Genomic DNA, 26,298 nt, shown 5'->3' with positions numbered 1-26,298 from the left:
CACTGCCTGGGCCCCAGTGTACCCCCAGTCCTAGTAGCTCCCTGACACTCAGCCCCTGCCCCAGTTCTTCACAAAGACAGAGTAGAGCTCAGTTGTAGTCAAAATAAGACAGACCTGCTGTGCCGACTCCCTGTGTGGTGATAACAGAGCCGTTCCCTCTCAGATGCTCTGTTGCTGCGGCCTGGCCCAGCCTGGGCTGCACCCCTCCGCCCTCAGTACTGAAAAGAGCTCAGACTGGCAGACTCGGGTGGGGATCAGGGAGCAATTGATGTTACTGCTCTGGGACTCCACGTGCTCATCTGTAAAGTGGGCACAGCAGCATCTACCTCACAGGGCTTGTTAAGAGGCTCACTTGAGACCAAAGATGAGCATGTGGCCAGCAAGAGGCATGCATAGTGGTGCTGTGGCCCCTCAGTTCTGCGGTTCAGGTCTCCAAGGGGGCATTTCTGTGCTTCCCCTTAGCATCTAAGTAGAAGGTCATCCTTGGACCCTGCCACTGTCCAGTTTCTCTCCTGATGGTCCCAGTGAAGCTCCCAGGAGGGGTCATCAACCGTGGTCATATTTCCTCCCCTGCCATTCACTCTGGCTTCTGCCTCCCCCCAACTACAAAACTGCTCTGCTTCGGGACCCTGGTGGCCTCCAAATTGCCAAATCCATCAGGTACATGCTGCTTCTATCGTCCTTGACATTTAGGGGCCACTCCTTTCTTCCTGAAATGCCTTCCTGTTTTGCTTCCTCAATGTGACTGGAACTCCTGTTCAGACACCCCTTCTCACACCCCTCCCTCTTGGCCTGATTCTCCCCCATGGTGAGTGGGTGCCTCTCTCTGGGTACCTGTTGGTCCCCACTTCTAAATACCAGACCATGTAGTCGACCATCCCCACCTGGAAACCCCACTTGGATGCTGGGCCCAAGCTCAGCCTGCCCACAGCTGACCACTCCTTCCTACCTGGTTGGACACGTCTCTTCTCTCATGTGACCAGCCCATGAATATCACTAGTGATCTGGTGTCATCCTGGACCACCCACCATGACCAGTCCCAAATCCCAGATCTGCCCTTGGCATCTCTCACAGCCATCTCTTACGTTCCATTATCCGAATCTGAGTAGTGATTGTGTGACTTCTCACCTGCCACCTGCCACATAGCAAGCAAGCTGGCCTTTCTAAAATTGAAGTCACTGATCTTCCTAAAATATTTCTGGGTTCTTTGTGACCCTCAGGATGAAGTCCAAATATCTTCACCTGGCATTCAAGGTCCTACCCAGCCTGGCCCCTTCCTGGCTTTCTAAGCTCATCTTTCCAGCCCTCCTCCCTCCTCCCCACTAACCTTCTAACTGGGGCCACTACATAGCCCCAGCCTGCATTGCACAAGCTCACAGTGGTCCGTGGCTTCCCTTTCAGTGCTCATCACCATTGTGACTGCATACTGATTTGGGTGTGGAATTGACTGATGCCTGTCTCCACCACAAGACCGTCAGCTGCATAGGGCAGGGACCGCGCCTGTATTACTCACCATGAAATCTGTGTTCTGCAGTGCCTGGCACATAGCAGATACTTAGTAAATACAGATGTTTCTGCTATTCTATGAGAGACACAGTTCTACAAAACCTGCAAATTCCTAAAATCAACAGAGCTTGTGGGGAAAACAGGGTTAGGGCAAACCTCTCAAGGTCTATGTAACTTGGTAACCACAGCATTAACAGAAAATCATAGTGATACTAATTCAGATACCTGTACAATTAAAAAACACGTGTTAAATTCTTACTAAAGAAACTCTCAGGGGGCACCTGTGTGGCTCAGTCAGCAAAGCATCCAACTTTGGCTCAGGTCGTTGATCTCGGCGATTCATGCGTTCAAGCCCCGCGTTGGACTCTATGCTGACAGCTCAGAGCCTGGAGCCTGCTTCGGATTCCGTGTCTCCCTCTCTCTCTGCCTCTCTCTATCTCTCTCTCAAAAATAAATAAATGTTTAAAAAAAGGAAAAAAGAAACTCTCAGTAAGACCTGGGAAGGCAGCTTCATGGGAGAGGGTAGAAGGATGCCTTTTCACCACTGGGTTATGTAGAAAAGGACAAAAAGAAACACGTAGAAGGAGCTGACCCCTCCACTGCCTGCTGGGCTCAGCTGGGTTGGCATCCTCTGCATTGAGGCTGGGCCTTGGTGGCACAAAATATTAATGTGCTGGAAGAATCTTGTAGGCCTGAAAAGGACCTCTCTGTGGTGCAGCCGTCCCCAGTTGACAGGCATGGGATAGTCTGTGTCCCAGGAACACAGGCCACAGGGAACACACCGCATTTGTTGAGTGGGTGAGAGTGTCCGCAGTGCAGTAATGGTGGGTGCGTTAATAACACGTGTCACACTGCATGACATGGCTGGCTCACTTGTCTTCCTGTTCCACTGGACTTGGTGGTCCTTCCTGAGTGACAGGGGCTGTGCCTGCCTTCTTTGTGTCTCAGGGTCTGTGGCTCAGGGGCAGTCATCGTGTGGGCTTTGGGGTTGTGACATATCACAGGCCTCCATTTCTGCCCTTGAGGAACCAAGAATGTGCCATGTGGCATGTGGGAGTTACCCCAAAACTCTTACTGGACAGATCCCTAAACAGCCCATTAAGAGACGTTTCATTGTTCAGGAAAAAGAAATGGGGTCTGTGTTAGGGTTCTCCAGAGGAAAATAACAGGGTATATAGACATCCAGATAAGAGGAAATTTATTATAGGACTTGACTCCTGTGGTTATGGACACGGAGAAGTCCCATGACATGCTGTATACAAGCCAGGAAACCTAGTGGGATGTGACTTAGTCCAAGTCCAAAGGCCTGAGAGCCTGGAGCTCCAGTGTCTGAGGGCAGGAGAAGATGGATGTCCCAGCTCAAGAAGAGAGAGAATTTGCCCTTTCTCTGTCTTTTTGTTCTCTTTTGTTCCATGTGAGGGTCTTCAGTGGATTGGCTGATGCCCACTTGTATTGGTGAGAGCGACTTTTACAATCATTGGCCAATTCAAATGCTAATCTCTTCTGGAAGCAACCTTCCGAACACCCCAGAAATAACATTTTACTGGCTCTCTGGGCACCCCTTGACCCAGCCAAGCTGACACATAAAATTAACAATCGCTGGCTCTGAACCTTACAAGAGGGGGTGGACTTGGGAGATCATGAAGAGGTGGTATTGTCCAACCTCGAGGCCAAGAGGTTGTAGGAAGTGAAAGAGGAAGGAGTAGGGACAGATAATTCCTTCAACAAACATTCACTGAATCCCTGCTATGTGTCAGGTGCTATTCTGGAACAATGAAGATGTGAGCCTGTGTGGAACTGGCAGGGGGAGCAAGATAAGAAACAGTAAAATAATAAATGAGTCATATAGTGTGTTCACAGGTGCTCAGTGCATTGGAAGGAAGAAAACAGTGGCATGAAGGTGATTGGGATGGCTGGGGGTGGGCAGAGGGCAGTTTTGGGAGGATGGTCAGGGAAGACCTCATAGGAAGGGGGAGACCCGAACAAGAATAGGCAGGAGGTGAGGGAGCTGGCGTAGGTACCCTCTCACTGGGGAAGACCATCTTGTACAGAGGGAGCAGCTAATATATAGGGCTTCCCACCCTTGCCACTGTTGACATTTTGGGCTGGGTCATTCTTCATGGTGGGAGGCTGTCTGGTGCATAGTAGGATGTTGAGCAGTACCCTTGGCCTGGTAACCAGCAGATACAAGTAGCATCTCCCAGCTGTAACTGGCAGTGTCCCCCAATATTGCCAAATGTCCCCTGGGGTGTGTGTGCAAAGTCACACTGAGCTAGAGAAGGGCCCTGAGACTTGAGCATGCTTGAGTGGGAGTGTTCGTGAGTGGAGTGAATGGGGGGGCGGGGGGGCGGGCGGGCAGAGAGGTATCAGGTGCTGCTGGTGGGGTTGTTCTCAGAGCTTGCGGCTTAGCAAGAACTTGGGCTTTTCTGGGAGGAAGGGAGGGAGGGAGCTGGTGCAGGCTCTGAGCAGAGGAACAAGGGCCTGCATCCCAGAGCTGCGCAGCACCAGGACCGCAGCCCCCACCCCAACCCAGGCAGAAATGTCACTCCCCCAGCAGGGCAGTCCCAGATCCAGTGTTTCAGTGACCCTGTTTGCAAACCTTTCTTCAGAGACCAAATCAGCCCTGAAGGGGACAAATTGCTTTCCATTTACATCCTTCCCTGCTGGTGCCTTCATATTCGTAACAGGATGATCAGTGTAACCAGGAATGGGGTTGTTGCTTTAAAAGGATAAATTAGTCTGACTCTTAACTCAATAATTAAAACTGTGATGGCGCTCGGCCTGCAGGGATAATGTACTATTATTATAGTCGTTTGTTTCAATTAAATGCTTACTGATTTTACAATAGCAGCTGGGCACCTGTGCACTATAGCTATTACTCTGAACAAGACATCTCAAATTTCAGGACAAATTTGTCAGCGTGCGAGGGATCTCCCACCAAGCATGAAAGTTTATTAGAAATACTTACTCACAAAAGGCTTCGGAGTGAGAGGCAGGCACTGGGGAAGGCTTCCTATTGGCTTTCTTTTCCTCTCGTCTGTGCTGAAAAAAATTTTTTTTCCTAAAAGAAAATAATTTTCAAATTTTTGATCCTTAAAGCCCAAAGAAGCCTCAGAGAGCTGGTTTGGTTGGCTGAGGAGGGGCTCTGGCTGTGACCTCACACATCACTGATTCCAGGGTGTGGTAGATTAAGTAATGCTACCCCGCCCAGATGACCATGTTCTAATCCCTGAAGCCTGTGCATATATTACCTTATATAGCAAAAGGGATTTTGCAGACATGACTAAGTAAAAAAATCTTGAGATGCAGAGATTATCCTGGATTATTTGGGTGGGCCTGGGGATGTAATCATGAGTCCTTATGCGGGCGGAGGCAGGAGGGTCCAACACCTAGACTAGGTGGTGTGACAATGGAAGCAGAGGGAGAAAAGCCCTTGTGATGCAGGACCACAAGCCAAGGAATAAGGACAGCAGCCATCCTTAAAAAAAAAAAAAAAAAAAAAAAAAAAAAAAAAAAAAAAAAAGTGAAGACACAGAGTCTCCCCTGGAGCCTCCAGAAATAACCGGCCATCCCTGCACCTTGATGGTAGCCTGGTGACACTGATTCCAGACTTCTGGCCTCCAGAACTATAAGGGGTTGAGTTTGCGTTCTTTTTTCTTTTCTTAAGATTTTATTTTTAAGTAATTTCCACACCCAACGTGGGGCTCAAACCCACAACCCCGAGATCAAAAGTCACATGTTCCACTGACTGAGCCAGCCAGGCGCCCCAAGTTTGTGTTCTTTTAAGCCACCAAGGTTTTAAAAAAATTTTTTTTTTAATGTTTTATTTATTTTTGAGAGAGAGAGAGAGGTCAAGTGGGGGGGAGGGCAGAGAGAGAGGGAAACACAGAACCTGAAGCAGGCTCCAGGCTCCGAGCTGTCAGCACAGAGCCCAACAGGGGCTTGAACTCAACGAATGGTGAGATCATGACCTGGGCCGAAGGCAGATGCTTAACTGACTAAGCCACCCAGGTGCCCCTAAGCCACCAAGTTTGAGGTAATTTGTTACAGCAGCGACAGGAGACAGCCACGCTGGCTCTCTGCTGCTTCCCAGTGTCCTGAGACCCTTCTCAGAGTCCCCAGACCGCTTTCCCTAGGCAGACAGTTCTGTCACAGATCCCAGGACTCCCTGGAGGCTGGTGGCACACAGACCTGGGCTCTGACCCTCCTCTGCTTAAAGCCCGTGGCCATCCACTTAGCACTGCAGGCATGGGCCCTCCGCCTCGGTCCCCCGAGTGCTCGCCTCTGATGCCCCTTCATCCTCATCTCCCGCTGTTTCAGACACTCCGGCTTGCTTGTGGGCATCTTGCCAAGCTGGTCGTGCCGCTCGTGTTAGAACTCTCCCGAGAAAGAGAATGTCCCAGCACTCAGGCTGGTGAAGTTCCCCATCACTCAGCCTTTTCGTTCCATTCAGGTTTCAGTGGACCAGATGAGGCCCACCAACCTTAGGGAGGACAATCAGCTGTACTCAGTTGACTGATTCAGATGTTAGTGTCATCCAGAAACACTCTCAGAGACATATCTAGAATAATGTTGGAGCAAATGTCTGGCCCCCCTGTGGCCCCTTCAAATTGACGGAGAAATTAACCATCACATTACTCCATGCCTCTGTGCCCTTGCCGAGGCTGTTCCTGCTCCTGGGCATGCCCTCTGCACCCTCCTCATTTCTGCAAACTTCCTCTTCAAGAGCTGGCTCAGTCTTCCCCCATGGAAATGCTTTCTGGCTCTGGCCAGGGGCTTTCTGGCCCCTTCTGTGACCCCCTCCACCCAGGTCCCTTTGCTGCACTGGTTAAAACAGTGTGGGTGCATCTCTGCCTCCCCCATCAGACTGTGCACTCCAGATGGGGTGTTCTTTTAGTCTGCTGTTAGGGTCCCAGACACAGCAGCCTTCAGGGAATGTCTGTTGAATGAATGAGTGACAGGAGCAGACTTGGGGACCCAAGAGGACTAGAGAAGTAAGACAACCACAGAGGTCGGTTCTGCTAAGAGCAGTTCAAGGCAAAGGCCCAGTCAAAGACCCGAGAAGGAGGCTGCAGGCAGCAAAGGAAGGCCAGCCTCAGAACGGGGGCTAACTACAAGGTCTCTGTGGCCAGTCCAGGCCTTCTGATTTTAAAGAGAGGCTGTAATGCAGTCAGAGCAAGGGCCCAGATGGTGCCCAGAGCAGGGTTTAGTGGAGAGACGGCAGCAAGTGCCTGTTTCCTGGGGCCAGGTCTGGACAAGACGGCGGGCTGGAGGTGTAGTCCCTGAGGACAAGGACATGGCAAGCAGATAGACCTTGACTTGAATCCCAGCTCTACCACTTACCCTAAATGACCGTGGGCATGTTCCTTCCCTTTTTGAGCCTCAGCTGTCACATCTGTAGGATGCTGATGATAAACCTACCTCCTCCCATGGCTGGGTGAGAATTAAATGCGCTCAGAAGGTCAGTGCCTGGCAGATGTAACTGCCACCTGAAGGGTAGTGCCTCTACCACTATTTCTGTTTACTTCACATTCAGCTAAAACCGAGATTAGAGGGATGCCTGGGTGGCTCAGTTGGTTAAGCATCCAACTCTTGACGTTGGCTCAGGCCAACATCACAGTTCGTGAGATTGAGCCCTGAGTCAGTCTCTGTGTTGACAGTGCGGAGCCCGCTTGGGATTCTGTCTCTCTGCCCCTCCCCAACGGCATACTCACGCACACTCTCTTTCTCAAAAACAAAACAAAAACAAAATAAAAAAAAATTCAGAGATTGGCAACCTATGGCTATAGGCCAATTCTGGCTCTCCACTTGTTTTTGTAAATAAAGTTTTATTGGAATACAGCCACGATCATTCATTTACATATTGTCTAGGGCTGCTTTTGCACTACAATGGTAGAATTGAATAGTTGTAACCGAGGCCATCTGGCCCGCAAAGCCTAGCATATTTAATATCTGGCCCTTTATAGAAGAAGCCTGCCAACTCCTGATATAACAAATAAATATTTGTGAAGTACTACCCTAGTGCCAAGCCTAATGCTGTTATTTTTATTCTCACTGGAGCCTCCTTTCTGGGTTCTCTCATACTTCTCTCACTTTCCAGACACTTCCATTGTTTCTCACCTCTTAGCCCGGTTGAGATCTGGTTCAAACATCAAGTTTATACCTCCAGCAAGTTTGTGAGGGGATGAAGGAAAGGAACACATACCAGTGCCAGGCTCTGTGCAAAGTTACCTTTCATTGGATCCTCACAGCTGCCCTATGAGAGCAGGTTCATTACCCTCCACCCACATTAGAGCCATTAAGATCTGTGTGGGTGCCATGAAAAGATCTCAGTCTCAGAAGACAACCAGAATTCTGACTTTCTCACTTCCTGGCTGTGTGACCTTGGGAGAGTCACTCAACCTCTCTGAGTTTCAGGGTCTTTATTGTAAAATGGGGGTGATAACAGTGTTCATGCAGCTCATGGCATGGTGCCCAGCGCATAGTGAGCACACATCCAGTAAAATATTAAGTATTTTTAATCATTATCACAATTGTTACCATCCTGTGTAGAACAGAGGGATTAGTATCTGTTGGAAAGAACCACTCTGGACCATGGGAGGGATTGTAAAATGCTGGTCAGTGGTTCGTTAGTTTTCCTTTGGGGTCTGACTGTGCTTAGAAATGAAGAAGTTTCTGGCCCCTCTAGAGCTGAGGCAAAAGCTTCAGTGAAAGGACACAACTGAGCTGAGCTGCTGTCGCCTTCAGAAAAAAGTCCCAATTCTCCAGGCAGAGTGTGAGGCTGTGTTTAATGATACACGTCCCTGCCTCAGAGGAAGCAGGCGGGGTGTTAGTTCTGCGAATCAGCAGAAGGCAGGAAGGTGTAGGTGTGATTTCTTATCCTCTCCCCTCTGGGTGGGGGCACCCTGGCACCTGGGGCTCCTCTCCACAGAGGCTGCAAATGGGGAATTTGTGAAAAACACCTTTGTGTTCCTGCCCCTCCGAGAATCTATTAAGCTAGGCGAATATAATTAAGTTCACAACGATGCCTCCTTACTGTTTCCTCTGGCTCATCCTTCCTGGAGAGGCCACAGGAGCTGCTCCTAAGTGTGCCCATATGTTTCCATGAGAGAAGCAGGAGGCTTGGTGCCCCTGGCCACCAGATATCTCCTAAGTGCCAGCTGGATGCCGGGCCATGTCTGCACAGAAGCAGATGCTTGATGCCCACCATGCTGAGCCCTGGGAAAGCTCAGGAAAGGGGTGTGGCTGGAAAGGGAGGTCAGGGGAGGCCTCTCTGAGGAGGTGATGTTTCAGGTAAGCCTCAAAGGATGCTGACATGGAGGGAGGGAGCAGTGAGCCACAGGGGAAAGTCTCCATTTAGAGGGAAGCCCACATGGAGCTCTGGGAAGGATCTGGAAAGGTCAGGAAGACAGAGGTGGTGCATGCAAATCTTTGTTTCACAGGCTAAGACAATGCTAACAGACCCTGCAGGAGCTTCTGAAGATTCTGAGCAGGGAGGACACCCTTTCTACTTGAGTGGGGTCACTCCAGTGGCCAGCATAGCACCAGAGAGGGGGCTGGTATCTTAATTTGGGACCCCCTCCCTAAATCAGACTCTGATGCAAAGGTTTGGGTGCAAGTATTTTGTTTGGGGGTGACCCCAGGAAGCCACACAAAGGATGAAGGGAATTGAGACTGGAAGAGAAGAAAACCAGGAAAGGGTGGGCTGGGGAGTTGTGACACCGTGGCCCCTGGAACACAGTTCCGCTGCGGACACTCTGAGGAGAGCATGGAACACAACTCGGAATCGCCCTGCCAAGGAGAGAGGGAGCCCAGGCTTTCCCACACTCTCCTGGTCCCTCATGGTTGAAGGGCACTCCTGGACCCTCAACTGTTCGGCACTTCTGTTCTGCCCTGGGCAGAGGATGCTCTCAGGAGACCATGAACAAATAAATGAGCAAAACAATTTATAGCTTGAAATAACCATTATGAAAGAAAGAGACAATATGATGATACAAAATAATGGTCGTGGGTTAGGTTTTTAGACAACATAGTCAGGGAAGGCTTCTCTGAAGAGGTAACATTCCAGTTAAGAACTGAAAGATGAGCCACGTGCAGAGACCAAGGGGAGGAAAGCTCAGGTCAGAAACCTGAGGCCGGGGTAGGCCTCCTGCATTTGAAGATCTGAGAGGAGGCCAAAGCAAGCTAGAGGTGCAGTAGGTGTGGTGGGGACAGTGTACAGGAAGGGCTGGAGCGTCAGACTGGGGCCCATCATGCACAGCCTTGAAAACCGTGGAAAGTGGAGCACACTTTAGCCCAAGGGAATGGGGACGCTGAGGAAGACTTTTGAGGAGGGGAATAGCATGGTCTCATTCGCTTATTTGAGAGATCCGTCCAGTGATTGTGGGGGAATAGGCTGGTGGGAGGTGGGAGAACAGGCAATGAAACAGGATGTTTCAGGTAAGCCATGAACAGGCAATGAAACAGGAAAACTGGGAGATGGCAGTGGCTTTGGGGGGTGGGGGGAGGGTGGGGAGAGGTGTGTGTGGGACTTCGGATTCGCTGCAGAGGCCAAGCCAACACAGGTGTGTCTGGGGCAGGAGAGGGGTGCAAGGAACACAGAGAAATCAAGGTTGGGGCCCAGGTGTGGGGCTTGGTGAGGCAGACTGAAGGAGAATTAAGTTCCATTTTCAACATGTAAAGTTTGACGTGCTTGTGGGGCATCCAGTGAAGACGCAGCGAGGCAATGGAATGAAGGTGTTTGGGGCCCAAGCTGGAGATCAGGGCACCAATCCTATCTTATTTCAGGATGCATCACATAACCAACTAAGTGATGTGGATGCCAGCTGCCTTCCCAGACTTCCCAGAACCTAGTACATTCAAGGCTTTGAAGAGCCCCTGATTTTATATATATATATATATATATATATATATATATATATATATATATATATATATATAAAAAATACATTATATATTATTATTATTGTTGTTGTTGTTAGTTTGGTAGTTTGGGGTCTGTTTTTGATACAAATTAAGCAGCCTTTGTATCTGTCTTTCTTTTCCTGCTTTTCCTGTTTTTAATGCTTTTACTACATTTTTATGTGTCCTTAAACACTTTATTGTAATGTTTTATGTTATAAACATGTACATTAAGGTATTTTACTGCATGGATCCTTTTGAAACTCTTTTTATTCGTTATTGTTCCTGAGTTCATCCACCTCACTGACAGGTGTAGCTACAGGTCATTCCCTTGAACTCTGTACAGAATTCCGTTATGTGAATATATCACGGATTTTCACCATTTCCTAATTGGTGAAAATTCACATTATTTCCAGTTTTTCTGGAACTTAGAAAATGCCATATCAATGATCATCTTTATTATAATATATAATTTTTGAAAGGTAACTTCATGACTCTCACACAAATATGAAATGAAGACATGTCAATTTATTTAACACATTCATTAGTGAGAAAGCCAATAATACATTACAATTGGCTCAAAGGAGAATCTGATGAATAGACATATATATCAGCAACCCAGAATGATAAAATAAATTTTGTAATAAAGGTAAAACTGGAGCAACAGAATACTGTGTTTGAAATCTTCTTTCTACAAGGTAGAATCAATTGTATGTCTACCAGACAACACTTGCTTGCATTTTTATTGACAAGAATCAGTTGCATTCTACCTGATACCCACTAAGATGGCTCCTATAAAAGAAAAGTTACAAGTGGTGGTCAAGAAGTGGAGAAATTGAAACCTTGTGTACTATTGGTGGGAATGTAAAACGGTGCAGCCACTATAGAAAACAACAGGGCAGTTCCTCAAAAATTAAGTAGAATTACTGTGGGGTGCCTGGGTGGCTCAGTCGGTTAAGCATCCGACTTCAGCTCAGGTTGTGATCTCACAGTTCATGGCTTTGAGCCCCACATTGGGCTCTGTGCTGATGGCTTGGAGCCTGGAGTCTGCTTTGGATCCTATGTCTCCCTCTCTCTTTGCCCTCTCCCGCTTATGCTCTCTCTCTCAAAAATAAAAATAAACATTTTTTAAAAAAAGTAGAATTACTGTATGATCCAGCAACTCTATTTCTGTGTTTATAACCCAAAGAATTGAAAGCGGAGTCTTGAAGAGATATTTAAACACCCACGTTCACAGCAACATTATTCACAACAGCCAAAATGTGGAAGCAACCCAAGTGTCCATTAATAGATGAATGGATGAATGCAGCATCCACATACGATGGAATTTTATTCAGCCTTTAAAAGGAAGGGAAGTCATAAGAGACTCTTAAAAACAGAGAACAAACTGAAGGTTGGTGGGGGAATGGGGGAGAGGGGAAAATGGTGATAGGCATTGAGGAGGGCACTTGTTGGGATGAGCATTGGGTGTTGTATGTAAGTGATGAACAACAGGAATCTTCTGCCAAAACCAAGAGCACACTGGATACACTATATGTTAGCCAATTTGATAATAAATTATATTTTAAAAAAGAAAAGAAGAAAAAAAATAACAATGCAAGGAAGGGAAGTCTGGTATAGGCTACAACGTGGATGAACCTTGAGGACATTTTGCTTGGTGAAATAAGCCGGTCACAGAAGAACAAATTCTGTATGATTTCACTTACAAGAGGTACCTAAGGTAGTCAGATTCATAGAATAGTAGCCAAATGTCACAGTAGTGAAATGGTGGTTGCCAGGGGCTGCAGGGAGGGAGGAATAGGAAGTTATTGTTTTATAGGTAGGGTTGCAGTTTTGCAAGATGGAAAGAGCCCTGGAGATGGACGGTGGGGATGGCCGCACAACAATGGGAAAGTGAACTGTACTCTTAAAATTGGTTAAGGTGGTAAATTGTATGTTGTGTGTATTTTACCACACTGGAAAAAATGTAACAATGAAAAAGATGCACTAATTTCATTTTTTTACAAAGTTGTAAAGTTGCCTAGTCAAAGACAAAGGCACACATTCCTATAGAAACAGATAACCCAGAGGCCCAGGAGCCATGCTCAGCATTCCGTCGAAAGGACAATCATTTGCCCATTCTAATGTCTTTGAGATTTATCCCGCAGTATTTATTTCTTCTTGTGCATCTGGGAAAGTTCCTTATAATAAATATCTTAGAATAGAATTGCTAAGTTACCGAATTACATGTCTTCAGTGTACCTGGGTATTATCAGATTGCTTCCTGAAATGTTTACCTTACTAGCTTACACTCTAACAGCAGTATAAATAGACACCCAAATGGCCAGTAAACGTATGCAAAGGTGTTCAACCTCTCTAGTAGTCAGGACAGTGCAAATTAGAACAAGTTTGAGAGCATTTCGCACTTTGCAGATTTGCAAAAATTCGGAAGTCTGCCATTATCAAATGTTGGCAAAATATGAAATTACAGAGTCAGGAATCTCTGGCTAAAGAATTCTAAGCACGCTGCTGGGAAGAAAAATGAAAAAACAAGTCCTAAACACAGAACCCCAAGGCCATTTTGCCCTTGAGGAAATAATGTCAGACTCTTGCTTAAGATTCAGGGAAGGAATGGTATTTACGCATGGAAGTGGAAAGAGGGATGTTTAGAGATTTTAAATCCTTCGACTCTTATTTCTTGAGAGTTAAATTTTTTCCCAGCTTTATTGAGATAGTACTAACATTTAACATATATTATTTTAAGGTATACAACATGATGATTTAATGCATGCAAATATTTTGTGAAATTATTATTACAGTAAGGTTAGTTAATACCTGCATCCCCTCACATAATTACCTTCGTGTGTGTGATGACTTAAGATCTCTGCTCTTAATGACTTTCAAGTATACAATATAGTATTGTTAATTAAAATCCCCGTGCTGTACATTAGGTACCCAGAACTTATTTATGCTGTAGTTGGAAGTTTATTCCCTTTGACCGCCTTCACCCATTTCCCAGCCCCTGGCCCTGGAAACCACTGTTCTACTCCCTATTTCTTTGAGTTTGGCTTTTTTAGACCCCACATGAGGGAGAGCACAGTCTGTGTTTCTCTGTCTGCCTTATGTCACTTGGTATAAGGCCCATCCATATTGTTGCAAAAGGCAGATCTCCTTCTTGCTTGTTGCCAAATAACATTGTACATACATTCCACACTTTCTGTCTATTCATCTGTTCAGAGAAACTTAGGTTGTTTCCATGCCTTGGCTGTGGTAAATAATGCTGCAGTGAACAACGGGGATGCAGATCTCTCTTCAAGGTAGTGATTTCATTTCTTTTGGATCAATACCCAGAAGTGGGATTGCCAGATCACATGGTAGTTCTGTTTTTAATTTTCCAAGGAACCTCCAGACTGTTTTCCAGAGTGTCTGCTCCAATCTACACTCCCACCAACAGTGCACAAGGGTTCCCTTTTTTTTTCACAGCCTCACCAATACTTTTATCTCGTATATTTTTGATGATAGCCATTGTAACAGATATGAGGTGGTGCCACATTGTGGGTTTGATTTGCATTTCCCTGATGATGAGTGATGTTATGGACCTTTTCATGTACCTGTTGGCCGTTTGTAAGTCTTCAAAGTATCTATTCAAGTTCTTTGCCCATTTTTAAATTGAATTCTTTGTAAAAGTTTCTACTCTTTGAAATAGTTCACTTGAAGTCTGTTTCCTGGGCTTCTTTATGATTAATATAATAATAAAATATAGATTTCACAATATATTATATTAAGAACTCAGAACCAAAATCTACTTATGTGCTGTTCACAAGATGCACACTTAAAATGATGAAGGACAGTAATAAACAGTGGGAAAATAGAGGTACTGATCACAGGTGAAGTTGGATCTAAAATAAAAACATTAATTGAGGCAAAGATACTGGGGTTTTTTTATTAAGAAGAAGAAGCCATCATGAAAGTATAGCATTCTGGAACATTTATGGGAATGAATAGAGTTACATCAGTATATGTGAAGAAACCTGTTTAAATTCCATAGAGAAACTGAAGGGAACACAATAGCAGTGGGAGCTGCTTTAACTCATTTTTCTTGAAATCTCACAGCTAGAGTAGTCAAAACAGTTGATTGAATAGACATATAGAGAAATGTGTATATTGGAGCATAAACACGATTTCAGATACACATGAACATTTTACAAAAACTCATCATACCCTAAGCCATAATGAAAACCCCAATACCAAAAAGATAAAATTCTAGGAGTCATGTTTTCTGACCATAATAACAAAAGAATATATTAAATGAAGACTCCTCTCCAAATAACTTAACGTAAAAAACAAACAACACTTCAGTTGTAGAATATATATTTTTATTTGGGGGGGGGATGAGTAGGGGCAGAGAGAGAGAGAGAGAGTCTCAAGCAGCCTCTATGCTCAGTGTGGAGCCCAACATGGGACAGGATCCCACCATCCCAGGATCATGACCTGAGCCAAAACCAAGAGTCGGATGCCCAACCGACTGAGCCACCCAGGTGCCCCATAGAATTAAAAAAAAAAATTAATGTTTATTTTTGAGAGAGAATGAGAATGAGAGCGAGAGTGAGCACAGGTGGGGGAGGGGCAGAGAGAGAGGGAGACAGAATCCAGAGTAGGCTCCAGGCTCTGAGGTGTCAGCACAGAGCCCGATGTGAGGCCCAAACCCATGAACTGTGAGATCATGACCTGAGCCAAAGCTGGACGCTTAACCAACTGAGCCATACAGGCAACACCCCCCCACCGCCCACCTAACACTGTAGAATATTTTTTAAAATATTTGTGTGGTATACAGTGAGGGAAAAATCATAGTTATGGAGCAGGGGTTCTCAACTTCAACACTACTGACATTTTGGGGTACATAACTCTTTGGGTGTGTGTGTATGGAGGGGGCATTCTACACATTGTAGGACATTTAGCATCATCCCTGACCTCTACCTGCTAGATGCTGGTAGCACCAACTACACACACACACACACACACACACACACACACACACACACACCAGTTGTGACAGCCAGAAATGGCTCTACATATTTCCAGATTTCTCTGCAAATGGTCCCTGTCTGAACCCTAGATAGTAATATTATTAGAAAAGAAAATCTGAGGGGCATCTGGGTGGCTCAGTCGGTTAAGCATCTGACTTTGGCTTTCAACTCAGATCATGATCTCATGGTTCATGAGTTTGAGCCCTGCATCAGGCTCTGTGCTGACAGCATGGGGCTTGCTCAGGATTCACTCTCCCTCTCTTTCTCTCTCTCCTCTCTCTGTCTCTGCCTCTCCCCTGCTTGTGCTCGCTTTCTCTTTCAAAATAAATAACTTAAGAAAATAAAATGTGAAAGTAAATAAATTATTTAATTTGAAAAGCTACATAAAAAGCAACTTATGATACCTGAGGTCAACAGTAATAGAGAGGAAAGCAAAGTTAATAATCAGAAAACTTGTCAAATTTATTTTTTTTTAATATAAGAACTGGTTCTTTGGTAGATAAACATATAAACTTTTTGAGAAGGAAATTTTAAAAAAGCAACATGCATTCACAGTATTGTAATTGGGAATGAGGATTTAACTACAAAAACTATAGAGTAGGTTAAAAATATGATAACATTATCCCAGTTATATGCTGTTAATGTTAAAATGTGGACAAAGTAGCCAGTTGAAGTATATATGTATGTAACTTACCAGAATTAACTAAAGAGAATATGGAAACTAAAATAACCACGGAAAATATTGTGAAAATCAGTCTTTCAAAAAGCACATAACACAAACGCCAACATTGGCCAAAGATAACCCCCCAGAAAATGGAAATGAGGACAAACCTAAAAAAGAAAGTTCCTCAGAACTGAGGACATACCAGACAAAATCAAACAAACACACATCCAGGCAAAGACGGCGATGTTCCGATCAGATTCCACTGAATTCAAGGCAAAAGGAGGCACTTTATAATAATAATAATAACATTCATGGGGCACCTGGGTGGCTCAGTCAGTTACGTGTCCAACTCTTGGTTTCGGCTGAGGTCACAATCTCACAGTTTGTGAGTTCAAGCCCCACATTGGGCTCTCTGCTGACAGTGCAGAGCTCGCTTGGGAGTCTCTCTCCCTCTCCCTCTGCCTCTCTCTCTGCCTCTCTCTCTCAAAATAAATAAATAAACTTTTAAAAATTTCATAAAAAACATTCAATCCATAATGAAGACAGTTTTTCCAACAAAAACCAACATTGAGCCCTGTGATGACAGCTCGGAGCCTGGAGCCTGCCTCAGATTCTGTGTGTGTCTCTCTCTGCCCCTCCCCTGCTCGTGCTCTGTCTCTGCCCCTCCCCTGCTCGTGCTCTGTCTCTCTATCTCAGGAATAAACATTAAAAATTTTTTTTATTTAATTAGAAAAAAAAGAAATTGGATTCTTTTGAGGAGAAAAAAAAACTCCCACATAATAAAATGGGAAATCCATGAACTTGCCTAATGAAGAGAACATAGGAGGAAAACAGCTCCTCAACATGAGAAATTAACAAAAGGAAAAATAACCACAGATGCAATGGAAATAAAAATAGGGGCGCCTGGCTGGCTCGGTCAGTGGAGCATGTGATTCTTGATCTCAGGGTTGTAGGTTCGAGCCCCACATTGGGTGTTGAGATTACTTAAAAATAAAATCTTTTAAAAAAAAGGAAATAAAAATAATTATAAGAGTATGCAGATTGTTATGCCTCACTCAACAGTGTGTGCGTGTATATATAAAATATTTAGGTGAAAAGAACACACCGTTCTACAGATGTATTTAGTATGAGAAATGCCTGTATGTAAAAATCAGGAGCTTTCTTATATTCCAAAAATAACAAGTTAGAAATATCATAGGGAAGATTTGATGAGAAAATTACTGACTTAGAGGAAGAAAAGTACAAAGCTTTATTAAGGGATTTATTTCTTCTATGTGTTTAACAAACACTTATACACAATATATGGCTTACTAGGGGCCAGGCACATTTTGTCCTACCCAAACCTAAAAGGTAGTTTTAATTATTATCTGCATTTTTTTGGATGAAGAAACTGAGGCACAGAGAGGTTACATAACTGGGCCAAGGTCACGCAGCTTAGAAGTGGCTGAACCGGGATCCAAAACACAGCCAGCCTCCAGCACCTGTGCTCTTTGCTGTAGCGCTGCATAGCAAGTAAATGAACAGACACACTGTGTTCTAGGAGGGAGGACTCAGTATCAGTAAATGGAAAATTATCAGTAAAATGATCAATTCACTGCTGGCCTGAGCTCTCTGGCGAGGGCTGAACTGCTAACCATCTGTCCAGGGTGAATGTCAACAGAAGGCAAACCGTCAGGGGGCTGCAGGCTGCCCCCGGGTGCACCGAATCTCACCCCTGCCCACCCCCCGACCCCACCGCTGGAGCCTGGGGAAGCCCAGCTGGGAGTGGAGCCCCCCAGCCTTCTCCTCTGCATGCCGCTGCTCTGAGTCCCACGGTGCAGAGGTGATGGTGGCCGGCGGGTCCTCCCTAGCTCACAATGCCCTGTCCTATTCTCTTAGATCCAGGAGATGGTCCACTCGGAGGTTGCTGCCTACGACTCGGGCCGGCCCGGGCCCCTCCTGGGCCGCCCGGCGATGCTGGCCAGCCACATGAGTGCCCTCAGCCAATCCCAGCTCATCTCTCAGATGGGCATCCGGAGTGGCATCGCCCACAGCTCCCCGTCACCCCCAGGGAGCAAGTCAGCGACGCCGTCTCCCTCCAGTTCAACTCAGGAGGAGGAATCAGAAGCGCATTTCAAGGTAGGGAGGGTGGAGATGCAGAGCCCTGATGCCCTCCTGTCAGCAAGTGGGTGGGCCCTGCGTGGAAATTGGCATCACCTACCTCTAGACAAGACTAGAAGGGTCTAACTGTACCCTTTGCTGGAAGACACGGAGGAGGAAAATCAGCAGGTAGAACGGGGCCCACTGGCTGGAACGCCTGGGCAGTGGGGATGGTGGTGACTGGAACTCGGGATACCTGGCTTCAGCTGCTAAATTTGCTGAGCATCTTTGACAAGATCCTCAGGGTCACATCTTAGGGCCACATTGGCCTTTTAGGAGAAAATGTGCTGATAAAAATGGGTGGCCCAGCAGAAGGCATCTCTGGACCACACTGACCACAGGATGGGGCACTAAAAACGAACACCACCACCCCAGTCACTGGGGACACGCCCCCCCCCCAACATCCCTGGAGTCGTGGGTGGTCCTGCCTCTTAAGAACAGGTCGGAGGGGAGAGGTCACCAGCTGTCCAGGCTTGTCCTTTCTTCGCACTGACAAATGCCCCTGGCTGTTGGAAAGCATCTTGTTTTACTGGGGCCGAAAACAGAGGCCCAGAAGGGCCCAGGATGGAAGCTGTCACTGGGAGCCTCCCAATGAGCCCGTGGCAGAATAAACTTGATCCCACCACTTCCGCCTCCCTTCCTTCTTCATAAGGGCCTCTCACCCCTTTCCACACGGTGGCCCTGCAGACGCCTGGGAGCAGGAGCCATGGCGCCTGTCCCCTCTAGCAGAGACCCTGACCTCCTGGGCTTGGGCGGGGCGGGGGGGGGGGGGGCAGGGGGAGGCGCATCTGGACCCGGTTCAGCTTCATCCTCAGGATAATTTGGTTTCTGCCGTAGGCCAGACAGGAGCCGTTTTTATTTTATTTTTTATTTAACGGACACTTGGGGCCAGACGCTGTTCTAAGCACATAACAAGTATGCAGCCATGTAATCCTCACCACAGTCCTGGCGGTAGGTGCCATCATCTGTCTCCCGTTGGCCGATGGGAAAACTGAGGCCCAGAGAGATTGTGTAACTTCTCCAGCGTCACCAAAACAGGATTCAGACTGAGGTGGTCACAGTCTGGCTCCAGCTGATGTGCTCTTGGCCACCTGTAGTGCCCTGTCATCTCTTCCTCATCCAGCGGTGTATCGCATCCCTCCTCCTGCTAGAGCCTCTCCTGGGGTGGACACGACCGGGCCCGGAGGGTGGCCAGCTGCACATAGAGGCAGGAACAGAACAGGCTCTGCTGCAGACTGCCCCTCACTGTCCTGCAGACTCGGAGGCCTGAATCTTGTCTAGTGGCCCACGGTTTCCCTATCAGTTCCCGGCGTCACTTTCATCTGCTTGGTGCAGGCTGACAGTCCTCATTGCAGGATCCAGGGCCTTTGACCAAAGTTCCTGGTCCCTCCTGTGTGGCCTGAAGGGTCCTTTTGGGGGCCTGCTGAGGTCTGTGGTGAGCATCCCTATACTGTACCCATCCTGCAAGCCCTGAGTCCGACACTCACGGGATTGCAGTCCTGGAGTCTGATTGCTCCTGAAGGCCAGGTGTCCAGAGTGAGGCCACACCCAGCGAGTCACATAACCCCTTTCCCATCCAGCCATGTCACAGGGCCCCCGGGGACTATGCCCCCTGCCCCAAGTTGCACACCTGAAAATTGGCCGGAGACACTGATCTTCTGTGGTTAAGGATCACCTTTGGGGATGATTTGTGATCACAAGAAAGGAGAGCTGTTAAGAAAAATATATATAAAACTTGGAAATCGGGCCCTGAACAACAGCTGCATGCTCTTTCAGTGGCGTACCACAGCATTGTCCAGCAGGCTTGCTCCAGAATTACCGGTCCTCTGGGAGAATGTGCCGCTGTTGTGATTCATTACTCATGATCCATTAGGGGACTTTACACCCTGTAAAGTCAGATGTTAACTTGGGAAAGAAGTGGTAGAGATGTAAACTGTTTTCCTCTGATTACAAGGCAAATTAATTTTTCCCTGTAGAGATGCAAATGACTTCTGCCCCGTAGAAAAGATTAAAAGCCCCCAAAGCGATAGTTTCATTACTCTGTAGGGCAGTTTTGCTTGTATTTCTTTGAATCAACTTTGCTGCCTTGCTGATTTTCATTAATGAGTTAAGCACAAACCCCGGAGTTCCTGGCTCCTACCCAGCCTGTGCGTATGTCTGTTGCCTCCCTCACCTAGAGAGTGAGGAGCATGACCATGTGTTCAAGCCCAGGGTGGTGGCCAGCCCACCACTGCCCATGCATGCATGGAGTCAGACAGGGAGGTGGTGGGGTGCTGAGGAAGGTCCCCTCTGCCTCAGGCTGGGGTGGGTAACCTTTGACAGGAGGCCCCCAGCTTCTCTGTTTTTCTGACTCCTCTCACCTGTGCAGATGTCCGGAGAGAAGAGACCCTCGGCTGACCCAGGAAAAAAGACCAAGAACCCAAAGAAGAAGAAGAAGAAGGACCCCAACGAGCCTCAGAAGCCTGTGTCGGCCTATGCGCTCTTCTTCAGAGACACTCAGGCCGCCATCAAGGGACAGAACCCCAGTGCCACCTTTGGAGATGTGTCCAAAATCGTGGCCTCTATGTGGGACAGCTTGGGAGAGGAGCAGAAGCAGGTGAGTCTCTGTCCCTTTTGGGACCGTCCCTCGAGGCTTTGAGGCCCTGGAGCCAGTGACAGACTTGGAATGTCTGAAACCAGGAAGACGCTCTTACGGAGGTCTTTTCCTGGACTCAGTTTGCCCATCTGTAAGCTGGGAAGCTATTCCAGTTCTGCTGTTTGCCAGCTGCGTTCTCTAGTGACTTAACTGTCTGGATTTCGGCTTCCTCATCTGTAAAACATGAATAAGCATTTCCATCCGTCTTGTCGCTCCAACTGTGTGAGTCTGGAGTCCAGACCAGAGCTTCCTCTCCTACCTACCATGTGCCCATGGCTCCTCTCTTGGGCGTCCAGGGAGGATAGGGAGCAGAACCAGCCCTAGGCAGATTCCAGTTACCAGCTTCGGGACCTCGGGCTGATCGCCGGAGCCCTCCCCAGTGTTGCCCATGTCTTGAATCTTTCAGGCCTACAAGAGGAAGACCGAGGCAGCAAAAAAGGAGTATCTGAAGGCTCTGGCAGCCTACAGGGCCAGCCTCGTATCCAAGGTAACACCCTGGACCGTGGGCCCGGCCGTGATGAGGGTGGCACCCCCCAAGGGATAGAGCAAGAACTGAGGCCCATGGGAACGGTCAGAGCTATAGTTTGTGGAGAGAGTGGATAAGACCAATGTGGTCACTTCTCCGTTGTGCCTACTATGTGCTGCGCTCATGCTGAGCACTTTACATGTATCTTGTTTCATTTAATTCTTCCAAGAACCCAGCGTTCAGTGAGGTTAAGCAACTTGCCTGACATGATGAGCACAGGGGCGTTGTCTGAAAGCTATCCTAGAGGACATGGCAGGTGGGTTAGGCCCTAAAGCATCAAGTGGAGGGAGGGGGGTGTTCCAAGTTGAGGGAACAGCACATGCAAAGGCATAGAGGCCGTAGAGGAGCATAAATAGAGGATGTCCCAGCTGGATGGTGCTGGCCTCACGGGCCAGGCTGAGGAGTATGGGCCTCATGGGCAGGGAAACCCCAGGGATTAGTGCAGGAGGTGGTTGGATGGTCAGAGCCAAGTGCACTGAGGACCCAGAATTACCTCCGGTTAGCCCATAGCTCCCTGCCAAGGGTTCAGAGAGCCAGCCAGGGGCCATGGCAGTGGTTTGCAGACCCCGCTGGTCTCATGGCCCCAAGTTCTGGCTTATCCATCTTCCCCAGAATAATTGGTGTCTGTCTTCTTGCAGAGCTCCCCAGACCAGAGCGAGACCAAGGGCACTCAGGCAAACCCGCCGGCCAAAATGCTGCCACCCAAGCAGCCCCTTTATGCCATGCCGGGCCTGGCCTCCTTCCTGACGCCATCGGACCTGCAGGCCTTCCGCAGCGGGGCCTCTCCCGCCAGCCTTGCCCGGACGCTGAGCTCCAAGTCACTGCTGCCTGGCCTCAGCGCGTCCCCGCCACCGCCCCCCTCCTTCCCTCTCAGCCCTCCACTGCACCAGCAGCTGCCGCTGCCGCCCCATGCCCAGGGTGCCCTCCTCAGTCCGCCTGTTAGCATGTCTCCAGCCCCCCAGGCTCCTGTCCTGCCCACCCCCATGGCACTGCAGGTGCAGCTGGCTATGAGCCCCTCACCTCCAGGACCACAGGTAAGGACGGCCCAGTAGGAACATGCCCTTCAGGACCCCTCGTGGGGAAGGGAGGTGGCTTGGGATTTCAGATACTGGCCCTGCCCCTCACCAACCTAGGCTCCTTACCTCTCTCTGAGCCTCAGTCACATCTATGAACTGGCTCTAGCATACCTTCCCCGAGATATACCGGCTACAGTGAACAGTTGACAAGTTCCCAGACAGATGCTTTGGATCCTTAGGATGTCCCAGGCCCTCCTCTTCTCCTCTGTCCATTTCTGCTCTCTGGCCCGAGGGGCTGAAAGTCATGCAGCTTCTGCCAGACCAGCCCCAGCCCCTGACTCTCCCCAGCGCCTTCAAAGTCTGACCCCACTGATTGTTCCACAGATACTCTTACGAGACTTGTGTGGCTCAGCACGATAACTCCATTTTATAGACTGGGAAACCAAGGCCAGAAAAAGAAAGGCCCCGAAAGCAAGAGTCCTTCACCCCGCTGATGCAGCTAGGAGAAAGGTTGAATTTTCCAGAAGGTGCTCCACTAGGGAAAAGGAAGAAGCATTCCGGGCAGAGAGGCAGAGTGGAGGTTTTGTAGAGGCCAGAGGAAGTGTCTCCGTGAACACCCTCAGGCACATAGAGTTCCCATCCCCCACTCGCTGCTGGAGATGTGCACCCCATTTTCTCCCCTTTGCTCACCTGCCTCCTTTCCCCTGGGCAGGACTTCCCTCACATCTCCGAGTTCCCCAGTGGGTCCGGATCCCGCTCACCCGGCCCGTCCAATCCCCCAAGCAGCAGCGGAGACTGGGACAGCAGTTACCCCAGCGCGGAGTGTGGCGTCAGCACGTGCAGGTGGGTCCTCGCCCTGGCCTCCGCCGCAGCCCCGGGGCTGCCAGGGGACGGGAGGGGCAAGGCTCTGCGGGTCACTGTCAGCCCTGCGGGAGTGCCCCGGGGGTGCCCGCAGTCTTGCGAGAAGACACAGGACGAAGCAAGACCCCAGAAGGACTCCGCTGGTCTGACGCCAGGGCCTGGGAGACGGGGCCAGCTTCAGTCTTCCTTTTCCTCCTTCCGTCCTGGTTGTCTCACCGGTGCCACCATGTGACACTCACCGATGGCTCCTCTGTCCTCAGTCAGGTTCCCTGCAAGCAGAGCTGATGCGGGTGCCTTCGATGGTGCCGAGGGAGAGCTTGTGGGAGAAGGGAAGGGAGAGGGGCAGGACAGGGCCCCGGAGGGAGCTGAGAGAGCTCAGCCACAGACTCACTTCAGCCTGATCCACCGTGAGCTCGGAGCTCGGCCACAGATGGCCCAGCAAACTTGGTCCCGCTCTGAGGTTAGGGCTTTTTGTACCCATGTCTGTCAGCCATTGGCTCTGGGCTGCCCCAGGGGGTGTGGCCCCCAGGCAAGACAGGTCTCGTCCACCCCCCCCGGGCAGCTCTCTGGGGAGGGCAGGAGAGGGGGTCTGGGGGAGGCACGAGCAAGAAGGGCCAAGGGGCCAACACGGGGAGCCACAGACCTTACTGGTACCCCTACCGCCCGCTGCAGCCCAGCACCCCCTCTGACACCCCCCCCCCGACTTGGCTGGTCCCTGGTCCTCATGTGAACCTCGTTCTCCGACCTCCCCTCCCATCCTTCATTCTCAGCCTCTTAGCCTGTCAATGCCACGCTAACTTTCCTTCCTCTAGAAGGTCTTCCTGACCCAAGAGACAATGACCCCTCATTTCAGAAAGGGAAATGGGGTACGGATGGCACCTTATTCCTCTACCCACCAGCCCTGACTGCCATCCCCTGGCAAGAACTAACCCTGTGGCCACACCCTGGGTATGTGGTCCCAGCAGCAGCCCCACACCCTGGAAAGTCTGGATGGTCATGTTTGGTGGACAGGAGGTGCTCTCTGTTGCCAGGCTCCAGCTGCGCCTAAGCCTGGCTGTCGGCCTCTCTGTTCCTCACCGGGCCAAGCCCGCCAGGGAGCGAGCAGACAGGGCTCGTGCCCCGCTGCTGAGGGCCAGTGCCCAGCCACAGACTCTGCCTGGGTGGGCAGACTGCGCTCAGCGGGAATTCCTGTCCCCCTACCTGGGCAGGTGCAGACCCTCCCTCCACGGGCTCCCTTCCCAAGAGTCAGAGTGTGGGGCTGGGGGCTCTATGATGGACATTAGGGAACGCGTCTGAGCTTCCCCCCAACACGGAGGGCAGCCCACAGCCGTGCCCTATTTTACTTATGTTTTAAGTGGAGGTAGAGCTGGCGTATTAGTTTCAGGTGTACCACAGAGTGACTGAATCAGACTTGGGCTTCCTGGGAGATGATCACCACAGAGAGTCTAGGTAACATCTGTTGCCACTCAGAGTTACAGATTCTTTTCTTGTCCGGAGAACCTTTCAGATCTACTCTCTTAACTTCGAACTGGAAGTTTATTTATACCTTTGGAGCCTTCACCCATTTTACCCATCCCCCCCGTCTCTGGCACCCAGTAGTCTGTTCTCTGTGTCTATCAGCTTGGTTTGGGGTTTGTTTAGACTCGACATGTAAGTGAGATCATCTGATACTGGTCTTTCTCATCTTTCTCGGACTTATGTCACTTGGCACAAGGCCCTCAAGGTCTCCCGCTCTCACAGATGGGCATCCTATTTGTAAAAAAATTTTTTTAATGTTTATTGATTTTTAAGAGACAGAGTGTGAGCAGGGGAGGGGCAGAGAGGGAGGGAGAGATAGAATCCGAAGCAGGCTCCAGGCTCCGAGCTGTCAGCATGGAGCCCGATGCGGGGCTTGAACCCATGAACCGTGAGATCATGACCTGAGCCGAAGTCGGATGCCTGACTGACTGAGACACCCACGCGCCCTGAGCGTCCTATTTTAAAAACACAGAAGGCACCTTCCTGCCCTCCTCGGATTCCATGTGGAATTTACAAATGGAAACCGACTCCACACGGACCTGAGAGCTGGGGTGTGGTTGGAACACCTTCTCTGAAGGACAGGCGCTCGCAGCCTCCTTCCCCCAGCGCTGAGGACCTCATGGTCCCCAGCCGGGGTTCCAGGAGGGGAATTTGGTTCTGCCTGGTGGCCCATCAGGGAGGGACCAGTGGTCTCCAGAGGGGCAGCGCATCCAGGGTGAGGGTGAAGGCTAGCAAACAGGTGGCCTGGCACCCTCCGCTCCAGGCCGTGCGTGCGTTCAGGTCCCTGGGAGCTGGAGGGCGCCTGGCTGGGCTCCCCCCCCCCCCCCCCGCTCTGACAGCCCCTCCTCTCTCCCCAGCCTGCTCCCCAGGGATAAATCGCTCTACCTCACCTAATCCCGCCTCCCCTCTCCTCCCTGAGGCTTGCTGGAGGGGCACTGCTCCGAGCCTGAAGGGCCCACAGCAGAAGGGGAGCCTTGGCAGGAAGCGGGGTGACCGGAAAGAGACGGCAGTGACACACGGACGCCCCGGGGCCTCGTCTCTTCCTCCACCTCACACCAGACTCTGCAGAGGCAGCCCGCCGCCCCGCCGCCAGCCCAAAGAACCTGCAGGAACCTTCTGCCCCCGACCTGCTTGCTCCAGGGTTACCGTGGACCCCGCTCCTCGCCCTGCACGCCATACTCTGCATCTGGACGTCTGGCCCCAGCCCAGGCTCACGTGGGCTGCCCCCGGAGGGGTCGCCTTCTGACAGAAACCCACCCCCAGATGCACGGGCCCGGGGCCGCCCGGCCACAGACGTGCACATGCGGTTTTACAGTGTGAACAAAGATTATGAAACGTCTAGACTATTGGCTCCACGTAAGTAGTTGACTAAGTGTTTTAGAACCGTGAAGACAGCTGTGAGATTATTTTGTGGGGGAGGGGAGTAGTTTCCTTTTAAGGTGACAACCATTTTCTATGACCCTTAACACATTTTTGTTTAAGTCTTCTCTTATGGGAGAGGTGCACCAAGCAGCGGCCAAACCGGC

At 49.3% G+C, this 26,298-nt stretch overlaps 1 protein-coding gene across 7 annotated transcripts in view; it reads left to right on the top strand.

The window, feature by feature from the left end:
- TOX2 (TOX high mobility group box family member 2) overlaps positions 1-26,003 on the top strand; it is a 134,977-nt gene extending 108,974 nt beyond the window's left edge. For 5 of the 7 annotated variants that reach the window (XM_047853256.1, XM_047853255.1, XM_047853257.1 and 2 more), the window contains 5 exons: positions 17,956-18,195; positions 20,585-20,812; positions 21,258-21,338; positions 22,016-22,411; positions 23,106-25,117. In XM_047853256.1, the coding sequence (XP_047709212.1) occupies positions 17,956-18,195; positions 20,585-20,812; positions 21,258-21,338; positions 22,016-22,411; positions 23,106-23,486 (1,326 nt within the window). In that variant the 3' untranslated portion in view covers positions 23,487-25,117. Of the gene's footprint in view, positions 1-17,955; positions 18,196-20,584; positions 20,813-21,257; positions 21,339-22,015; positions 22,412-23,105; positions 25,118-25,629 lie in introns of those variants that run through there. The other 2 variants (XM_047853261.1, XM_047853260.1) reach the window with 2 other exon arrangements.
- The last annotated feature ends 295 nt before the right edge of the window (positions 26,004-26,298 follow it).

Source organism: Prionailurus viverrinus, chromosome A3 (genome assembly GCF_022837055.1).
Source record: "Prionailurus viverrinus isolate Anna chromosome A3, UM_Priviv_1.0, whole genome shotgun sequence".
NCBI classification, from domain to species: domain Eukaryota; kingdom Metazoa; phylum Chordata; class Mammalia; order Carnivora; family Felidae; genus Prionailurus; species Prionailurus viverrinus.
This window is presented reverse-complemented; position numbering and strand designations above follow the sequence as displayed.